A 10,326-nucleotide genomic window follows, 5' to 3' on the forward strand; every position below is an offset into this window, starting at 1 on the left:
CGGTGAGTCATGTGTTGAATGTAACTTACAGCTATCATCAGCATTGTTGTACCTCTGGCTATGTGCTGGTAATGTGTTATGCTCATCTTGATGACTAGTTAATGTCAGTGATATTTTGGAGCATGTGTATGGGTTGGAGGCTTTGTGTAAGGTGTCCAAACTACTGTGTTAAAAAAAAATCATGCATTGGTTGGTAGATTTGGTTTCCCAATGACACATTTCTATAGTATAGAGGTTAGCTTAACTGCAAGATTGTTTTTGTCTGTATGAAAATCTGAGAGAGGAGAGATTAGAAATATGTTGCAGGGAAAGAAATACAGATATGAATGCATGCAAAATGTTTGGACATTTCAATAACTTTTATTTGTGGAAAGAATTCTATTGTGCTCACACAGAGGCACAAAGTTAGAAAGGTCAGTAAACATGTTAGTGTGAGAAAAATTCTCAACCTGCGAGATCCTTTCCTCATGGAGTTCAAACAATATTTCCTTTTATTGTTTCAAACTTCAGTACACTTAATATGCCCTTGTTTGTGACATGGAACCGAGATCAATAAAACAAATCTCAAATTTAAAGCGGTAGTCAAAGTCAATAATACTAAAAACAAAAACAATAAACAGACAAAAAATGAGTCCACCACCAAAAGAGTGCAAAAACTAACATGTTTCAAAAAGCAAGCAGTATGATCATTTATTTAGAAACTTTATTTTTTTCGATTTCACAATAATTTGTCTCCTCAAAAAAATTCAAATTTATGTTCAATTCAAGCCCTGATCAAGTCACAAATATATATAATTTTTGTCAACATCCATTATCACAACCCGTTCAACATACAGAGTCCAGTATTACATTTACATCTTCCAACACAGGCCCTCTGTTTTCTTCTAATCTATCTGGTTAAAAGTCTTATTCATTTACACAAACAAGAAAATTGGAAGTTGCAAGATCACTTTTTGTGATGGTTAGTACAAACTGTGCACATCTTTTTTTTTAATATAATTTTAGTGGTATAGGTAGATCGTTAAAAATTGCAATTAGCACCGTTACTGTGTTTTTAATTTAGGGATCAGCACCTTGTCCCAATAGTGACTAGGAGGTTGTCATAGTTCTGCTGAGTTTAGATGACAAGGTCCTTGTCGACATCCTCTGAGAACAGAAAAGATTCCAAATATTAATAGACAATAAAACAGTTCATGACCGTTCATAAATCAAAACAAGCCTTAGGATTGTGATGGGAGTGTGGGGAGTTGATACTCACGCTCTTTGATGCCAAAGCAGTTGGCCCACTCCTCGAGGGCAATGTACTTGTCGTTGTCAGCATCACACTGGTCGAAGAAGCTGGTGGTGCAGTGCTCCATGGGAATGAGGGGGGCACGCAGGGGAGCCAACTCGGTGTGAGACAGAAATCTATACAAGCAAAGACACACACATACACACACACACACACACACACACACACACACACACACACACACACACACACACACACACACACACACACATATACACACACATATACACACACACACACACACACAGGCAGGTGGGGCTTAATCATCCATACACATAGGTCTACTTGTGATATCAAAATGCCAGCTCGATAAAAAACTATTGATTCTATCAAGCCCATTTTCTGAAATTGTTTACACATAAAACAGGTCATATATGTCCTGAATGTCCTTTGTGAGAGACTTTGACATTGTGAGAAATGTGATCGCTTTGATGTCTAACGGCTGTGCACAGAACTGAATGAGGTAACATCGGCATACAGTATTTGCACAAGTGGATGTTGAAACCATCACTGTCAACGTACCCATCAACGGGGTGCTGGTCGAGCTGGCCAAACTGCCAGTGCACGGGGTAGATGTACATGTTGTAGTTCTTCTCAAAGTCGTGGGCCAGGAGGTCCAGGGAGTGCTCACCAGCCTGCAGCCTCTTCTCGTTCTCATAGATCTTCTTGATCTACAAAAACAAACACATTTGCAACAAGTCCAATTTTAGGATGCTCATATCCAGAGTGACTTAGCCTTAAAATGTCTATCATTTGATGTACATCAATCATGTTTTGCTGTGTAAAGTGCATTATGTACTGTAGATAAAACATGATTTACTTTGAATGTTGCAATGAATTATTGATGATTTACAGAGTAGAATCATTATGAAATAATGTTGTGGTCATAAACACCAAGGGGAAGTGGCAAAAAATGGTCTCTGTGCATGTCAACTCACTCTGAGCTTCTGCTTCTCGGTCACCAGGTTGTTGTCCTCATCACGCTCGTAGAGAGTCACCAGCACATTCTTCAGCCAGTCCCTCATACGCAGGGGAAACTCGCTCAGCTCATTGTCTACGCATGGCTCAATGACTGGAGGGACACACCAGCAGAAACATGTCAGAATCCGGAAGCAGCAGAAACCATAACATTATAACAATGTCCACCATTTTGCTAGATACTGTACACTTTGACTCTACTTTACTTTTCATTTTTTTCTAATATTCTTCATGTTATAAGTAACAGCAACCAAGTAAATGACATTTTATTATTTATTTTATTGTTATTTATTGTATTCAGAGGCAAACTATTTAACTACTCTGAGTTTAGTATTGAGCAACAACATGAGCTCCATCTGCGCCCTTCAGGCCTTACACATCCTTCACAGAGAGATATAGGTTTGTTAATGAGGGGATGAGCTTGGGACTCATCTTCAGTTTAAGCAGGGACAAGCAATACCGTGCAGGCTCAGGCCTGCCTGCTATCTTTATGTTGGGGCCTGTAAGGCATGGCCCCTCAGCTCCCACCCACCAATCACAGGAAGCTATCACCAGGGCTTTCCCTTCGTGACTGGCTTAAATGCTAAATAGTATGAATAGTTATATGAAAAAAATTGGGACAATTTAAGAGATGGTGAAAATGATTCATTGGTGGAACAGGGTGTGCTCACATTTGCAAGATCCAATGTAGTCCAGGTGCAGCTTGTGGCCCTTCTTGGTGCCCTCCAGAGCGCACTTGGTGGCGAAGAAGTGGCAGGAGGAGTCGTAGGTCTTGTTGTCAGTGCCACAAACCTGTTATTAAAATATTCAAATCTTTAATTTGGTGAAGATAAAAGCAAAAAAGAATAATGCTGTTATTGGAGATCAAAGTGCTATCATAGAAAGCAATGTTTTTCAGAGGAATAAGATATCAGCTAATTAATTTGGTCTGAACAATATTTGTGATCATTACTCACATGCTCGAACTCTCCAACAGCAGTGGGGCAACTTGTGGGGTCCTGGCACACACACATGGGGGTGTTACTGTCATCGACCTCACACACCTTGCCCTTCTTGCAGTGATGGGTAAGGCAGGGATCTACAATGTAGAAAAAAACAAAAGAGAAACGTTTCAAACTGGAACAAAGTGTCCAAGTACTTTTCGCGTTCTAGCTAAGCGGTTCAGCAGATTGATATTCCTGGCATTGGCAAAGAAAGCAAGTGGCTTTGCCCCTGCCACTTAAAGAGAGGGTTTTACTATAGTCCATGTAGTCTGTTGGAACACATAATTATACCTCTCCCTTTTGAGACAGAGGCAGTCTGTTATTACCAATGTTTTCCTTGCCAGTTTATGCCATATACTCCACATCTCACAACACAGCTGTTGCAAAAATGCACCCAAATACAGCTAAATCAAATGCCAGCAAGCTTCTATTATATTAGTAGTATTCTAGAGACAATTACGCACATTGTGTTTGGCGTCAAGGTAATAACCACAATTTAGCCATTTAGTTGGTTAGCTTGGCAAATGTTGTAAGGCTGCATTGTAATATATTGTTTATGGGTCATACTTCTAAATACTTCTAAGCATTTGCTTTTTTGATGGTTACAACTTACTCTCTGTGACAACCTCTTCTTCCACAACTTCAATGGCCTCATCAAATTCTCCGGTCTCAATCTGGACTGGGTTGACCCCTACCTCTACCTCCTGGGACAAATCAATAACAACATGGGGAGGTCAGAAATAGTACATCCTTAGGTCTCAGCACATTTAATGGGTAAGGTGAAAAATTAGTATTGTCTAATCTAAACTGTAAGAATGCAGTACATTGTATACTATATAAGCTCTGAGTGCAAAATTATTAAGTATCAGTGGTAGCACATATTTTAACAGTGCCGTCGGTACCAGAAAGTAATCTAGGGGTTAGGGTTAGGGTTAGACTACCATTTCTCCTGACCATTCTTGACCAATGGTCCCAATGATTTACATGTTGGTTACGTAATAAAAAAGGGCAATCAAAAAAGGGAATAACCAAGGAGTCCACTTCAGAGTACAGAGTGGCCTATGGGAGTATGTTTGTCCAAAAAACAACAAGCAGCTGCATCCACATGTGGTGAAGCTATGAACATGTAATGGCTTCCTGTGGGCTATATATAAGACTTGTGGGATCCCAATCCCTCTGGGCATTGCAGGAAATGGTCAACATTCAGAAGACAATCCTCTGCTACAGTACAAAATGTGGAGATAGCATTCTTTTGTGAGCATGTCAAAAATGCAGTGCTGAAAAAATGAAGAAAGGGGAAGAATGTAGCCAGTTTTCTATTCCTATTTAGCCTGTTAAATTGCCTCTAAGGCCCACCAACCAAACACCCTTGTGCAGATCTGTATATGGGAAAATCATTGACCTCCACAATAGGCTCCTCCTCCACAATGGCTTCCTCCTCTACAATGGGCTCCTCCTCAGTCTGAAGAAGTAAAGATGCAAACATAAGCTGTGGTAGTCATACACACACGGCCACACGGCCACACGGCCACACGGCCACACGGCCACACGCACGCACGCACGTACCCACGCACGCACGCACGCACGCACTTCTCAAAGGATCACTTACAGGAGCGGCCATGGCGTGGCCAGCCAGGCACAGGAGGAAGACGATCCACACCCTCATCCTCAAAATCTGAAGAGACACAAAGATAAACAGTTACACACTCCATTTGCTATTCACTTTGAGTTAAAGTAATACAGTCAAAATGATGTGTAGCCCATTTTCCTGATCAATTGGTTCCACACTCAGAGAGCCCATTTGAACTATGTTGTTGAGGCCGACACAGTCCAAACATTCACTAAGGCGAATACAATTCATGAAGGCACACCATGAAATACTGCTGGGTGTATTGGCATAGTCATCCAGTTTCAAACAAAACATCCAGTGTCCAGTCTGTTTACTTGAAAGACATGACCAAATTATTTGTGGTTTGTTCGATTGACCCTCTCAGTTCAATCAGGCATCAGCATAGCTGAATTTGCCTCTTGAATGTCCTTTTATCAAGTTCACCATACTGCATGCTACTCTTGTAGGCCTACTGTATTACAGTGTAGGTTCACTTGTAGTCTATATAGTTCAAGCCTTCAATCATTATACTTTCTGAAGAGGAAGAGGCTGAACTCTATATGTTTCCATTGCACACTTGCTTATTTACTGCAGCCTTTAGTATTAACTACAGAACAGCAGGAGATATGTCCATGCCTGGAAGCTCTGTAGCCTCTGACCTTAGACTCCCATTAGGTCTGTTCTATATGTTTCCACTGGATGACTTCACATGGTGCTAAGTAAGGAAGCCCTTAAGTCCCTATCTGCAGAAAGGCCAGACATGGTGACCGACTAAGATAAGGGAGTATATCTTTGTTCTGCATTGCAAAACCCCTGTCTTTCCCCTTCCTGAATAGGCCTTGGAAAGCTTTTGATGTGAGGTGCTCTCCCCTGGAAATGGATCTGTCTTGTCTGAGTCAAAATAAGGGCCCTTTGTCTCACAGTACACTTCACTGACTTCTCTCTTATGGCGTTCTTGTTTTATTCCTCTCTTTCCACCCACAACCACGATAGTATACTTATTCCAGACATACCAGATACATTAATTATGGTTGAAAGATCAAAGAAGGTCTACCTACAGTATAAGGGTATTAAAGTGATGCTATCAATGATGTTGAGTGGTAATAGAAAAAAAAGATGGCGTACATCAAAGCTACATTCACTTTGTTTACGTAATTTCTGTGATCATGCCTTTTCATTTGTAGACTATTGAGGATGATGATTATTATCTTCTATTTGATCAATATAGTGCATCCTGCCATTCATACACGAAGCAAAACAAACACTGATCTCATTGTGGAGAGACCTAATTTAGTACATTTTTAAGTCATCAAATCACCAAATGTTCCTAGTCTGTGCAGAATGTTACTGATGGGGAGGACAGAAAAACATGTTACATGCATTATACAGTTTTATTTTTTTACAATTTAGTGAAGTAATTTGAACCACTTCATGAAGAAAACTAATTTGACAGTCTTCCACAACATTTTCAGATATGCCTTGGATAATTTTGAGGAGTGTCTGTGCAAATCATTGCCTTGAGAGGAAATTGACTTGACATTTAAAAAAAAAAAAGACACTTCACTTGGCTCGTTGCCAGGGCTTGAAAACAGACAAAAACGGTGAAGACAGTAAGCTTTGCATACCGTGAACTGAGTGCATGGAGTTTTTATACCGTATTGTGTTTCAGACTAGCCTCAAGCATCATATTCTGTAGTTTTGTTGAGTTTTCTGCAATCTTAGTTTTATGGAATGTGGCAAGGAGATACTTTAAAACAGCCAGTTTTTCTGTTGATGAGCAGATTCCGCGTGGTTTATATCCCTCCAGAACTGACTAACAATGTGGCTAGCCACAACGGGAGATGTCAGGGCAACCATGCCAACTCCAGCTGTTCCTTTCACCATACAGGTCTGTTGATTGGAAAGTGAGAAGGTCAGTTTTAGGCTGCTTGTGCCTCTGCATGGATTTGGATGTGGAAAAATACAGTGACTCTGGCAGAAGTTGCAGACGGGTGACGTCTCCAAATACTGTGCACAAGGAACGTTCTCTCTGCTTTGACAAGAAAAAAGGTGTTTTTTCGCCAGGAACTTGGAAAACCACCTCTAACAAACATATAGGGGGTGTGTCTGTGAGCAAGACCAATGTGAGCCCTTCAGTTTAGGAAATACTACTATCATCTCAAAAAAATTTCAGTATTTGTCTTGGAGAGCCACTGTGCTCTCATCTAATGCCCTTTTTTACATATTCATATTTAGTATTTTTTTCTGTAGCTTAGCTGGATGACTGACATAACAGCAAAACAAATTATTTTATTTGGAAAGCACTGCTCATAATCAAACAGGCCAGGGGTAAGGGAAACTCAGTGGCGTATAAAGGATCCCTTTTTTCGTCAGGTATTTAATTTGGGAGGTTTGTTTGGTAAGCAAGCTGTGAGGCGTAAACTAGGAGGGAAAATAGCTAGTGCCTATCTCAACATTTTTCAAAGAGACTTTAAACAGGGCAGGATTAGGGAATTCTTTCTGCTTCTCCATGGTGACATAACAGGTGGGTAAACGTTCAAGGATCCTCAGAAACATTAACTAGACACATTGAAGACAACTATACATCCTTGAAAACATGGAGTAAGCAAGTTAACTTACCAACTGTTATTATCTGGTGTTTGTTCCCCAAAAACCTCCAAAGATAAATAAAATACTATTTGTTCTAACAGTAGTAGTGGTAGTCTTGGAAAATCTAGTTAAATAAATCTCAGATTTTACCTGGGCTCAATAGGACACAAGCAGTTGAGTGCATGTACTATGTAACAGGTGGTAAGCAACCTGTCACAGGACACCTGTCCAATACAGAACTTCCCCTGTAATGCTCAAAACATGCTAAAAGCACATTTCAGGAGCAAATTCCACAAATACATGGTATTGCCTTGCCCAATCTTGAAAAGAGTTCTTTCTTTCTTTGAATAGCATGTGATACATTCAATGTACCTTCTATGAAATATGAGTTCTCCATCAATGGGGAAAAAAGGGAAAGACAGACAAAAGATGTTTTTGTGTAGGTTTCTATAGATACTCATGGGCCATTCTTATGCTGCAGGAATATATAAGCTGCCCAAAAAGAGTGGGGGATAGCAGTAATTGAGCTATGGGATCCATGTAATCCGAGTTTAAAGACATCTGACCTTTAAAAAGCATTCCCCATCCCCCATCAGAAGTTTCTCTTTCTCTCTTCAGAGGTTGTTTCAAAGCATTTGGCTTCAGGTGTTAAACAGACTTGGTTGAATTGAACTCTCTCTGTAACTCGATATGTGACGAAGAACTATGTGTGCTATGTCTCTCTGCCCTTAATCCTTCATCTCCCTAGCACACACACCTTAAACACACCAGTCTCATAGAAGAAAGAACTGCTTATTGGTTTCATATATTTGAATTACTTCAAATTTAGCTGCATTAACCATTTAGCTAATAGAAGACCAATCATGTGTTCTGCTATATTGTATTTGTGGTACTTTTGTTTCTTTGATATGTTTGTCACACACATATGATTATGAAGTCTGTGTGGTGTATGTTTGCCATTTACTGCTGGACACAAAAGGGCTTTTGTCATTGCCAGAGGGCGAATCACTCTGTACACTAGATACAGGCCTCATCCCTCTGGCTGTGGGGCTCTGAGCCAGAGGAGTGTCACTGCTTGGACAATACACTCTTGCTTCCTTCCACCTTTTACAGACTGTAAATCTGAACCTCTCCCTTCTCTGTCATCTCCTGCTCCCCTGCTATCACACCCATCCCCCTAGCTTTCCATCCCCTTGTGATTTTGCACTTTTGGTCAGTTGGTTGTTTGTCAGTTGAAGTGAGATCTTTGCCTCTTGACACTCTGCGGTAATTCCACAGTTTTTATGCTGACTCAAATGTTGGATCTCCACGGCATGTCCACGTCACACTATTGGGGAACCGATGGCAGGGACACAATAACGCCTTCCTGTCCTGGATTAGGCGTTCTTTAGGGTTGCCAGGCAGTCCCACATTTACACAGTCCCTCCTTTTCTTGGCCTGGATTAAACTCTCAACAACAGTAGCTACCTTTCAGCGCACAGAACCAAACAGCCTTTCTTTTGGGTAAAGGATCTCTCTCATACTAATGCAGTTAGTTAAAAAAAAAAACTGATTCAAAATACCTAAAAGTCAAAGAATATGTGAACAAATAGTCCCTCATTACTCACTGTGGGGTATGGAAAGAGAAAGATATCCTATTATCCAGCTTTGCTTACTCAACAGGTGAAATTTGCTTCGCCTGAAAAGCAGACAATTACAACATAACAATTGCAACATAAAATCGAGTAAAACGTAATCAGATATTCTAATACAGAGTACTGTTTGTATACATTAAAGAACAGGGTATTTCACTCACTTTCCTTTGTTTTAATAAAGTAAGCCACTGTTTTTCATTGTTTTAGAAGTTGCCAGATTCTCTGCAAATTCTCCAGCAGCGACGGACAGCGAGCCAAGTCTGTTAGGCTGTGAGAAGTCAGACATCTGCAAATCTCACAAAGGCCCTAAACAGCTGGTGGGGATTGCCATGGTAACATGCATTCCTTTTGATGGAAGTAATTGGGGAGAGGAGGGAGGGAGATGTTTGAGAACAGTTCCTCTCAGGCTTTGTGGAGTCCCATCCCCCTCGCCCCTGCCTTTCCCAGCCCTCTCTCACTCCTCCTATTGCATATGTGGCACACAATACGTCTACATTGTGCTGGTCCAAAAAAGAATGCCAGAGCTGGTTCCGCAGTTTGTTTACATTTGGACCGATTTTAATGAAAGGGTAATGGACAGAGCAAATGGCTGGACTGAATTTCAATATTGCATCTGTGTAACTAAATGTTGATTATAGTAGAGTAGTGTTCAAATGTTTAACTTATTTTATAAGTTTGGACCACAGATTCTAACTCTTGCACAATGTGCAAATATGATGGATAGATCACACAATATCCTTAAGCCTTCAAATTGTGAGCAAGCAAAACTTCAACATTAGTGCTCTTTTTCATACCCTCAGGTATCATAAATCACTAGCCTGCAGAGAATATATTTTCAAAGCTACACATTGTTGACATGTCAAAACAACTCAATACTGTGTTGTTAAGAAGGGCTAAATTGTCAATCACAGAGGTTGTGGATGCTCAGGAATGGTCTTACCTTCTGTAGCCTACACGGAGCAGAAAAGCCAAAAGAGAAGTCAGCTGTCGCAGGGGCCTGGGACAATCTAACAGCAAGACAAGTTCACACAGAAGACATTTGCAGTGGGCAGGCTCATGTAGCCCCCCTGACCCCTCCCCTCCTTCCACTAAGGGTGGGACGCTCCTAAAATTAACTCTATGTTCCCACTAGCATGTTCCTTAAGCATTGATTGAAGATACTTTGTTTCAGTTCTACTTTTTATTTTTTTTGGAAGATTGGGAAGATTTGTCTGTTCCTCACAATTGATTGAAGATTTTGGT

At 40.6% G+C, this 10,326-nt stretch overlaps 1 protein-coding gene across 2 annotated transcripts; it reads right to left on the minus strand.

The window, feature by feature from the left end:
- Window positions 1-685: 685 nt before the first annotated feature.
- Window positions 686-10,121, minus strand: sparc (secreted protein, acidic, cysteine-rich (osteonectin)). 2 transcript variants are annotated; one of them, XM_083686634.1, is made up of 10 exons: window positions 10,025-10,121; window positions 4,862-4,927; window positions 4,655-4,714; window positions 3,866-3,956; window positions 3,226-3,347; window positions 2,941-3,061; window positions 2,230-2,363; window positions 1,814-1,962; window positions 1,259-1,407; window positions 686-1,146 (listed from the first exon to the last, which is right to left on the minus strand). In XM_083686634.1, exons 2-10 carry the CDS (start codon window positions 4,916-4,918, stop codon window positions 1,118-1,120), a joined length of 912 nt encoding a protein of 303 aa, XP_083542760.1. In that variant the 5' UTR covers window positions 4,919-4,927; window positions 10,025-10,121; the 3' UTR covers window positions 686-1,117. The 2 variants fall into 2 exon arrangements, with proteins under 2 accessions (XP_083542760.1, XP_083542761.1); XM_083686635.1 differs by lacking the exon at window positions 4,655-4,714.
- Window positions 10,122-10,326: the final 205 nt, after the last annotated feature.

Source organism: Argentina silus, assembly GCF_951799395.1.
Source record: "Argentina silus genome assembly, chromosome: 15".
Classification (NCBI taxonomy): domain Eukaryota; kingdom Metazoa; phylum Chordata; class Actinopteri; order Argentiniformes; family Argentinidae; genus Argentina; species Argentina silus.

Coding starts and splice junctions, on each gene's coding strand:
- sparc (XM_083686634.1), bottom strand. CDS start 4,918: ATGAGGGTGTGGATCGTCTTCCTCCTGTGCCTGGCTGGCCACGCCATG. Junction 2,364..2,940: donor CTACATTGGATCTTGCAAAT/GTGAGCACACCC, acceptor GTGTCCCTCCAG/TCATTGAGCCATGCGTAGAC. Junction 1,147..1,258: donor CTGCTTTGGCATCAAAGAGC/GTGAGTATCAAC, acceptor TTCTGTTCTCAG/AGGATGTCGACAAGGACCTT.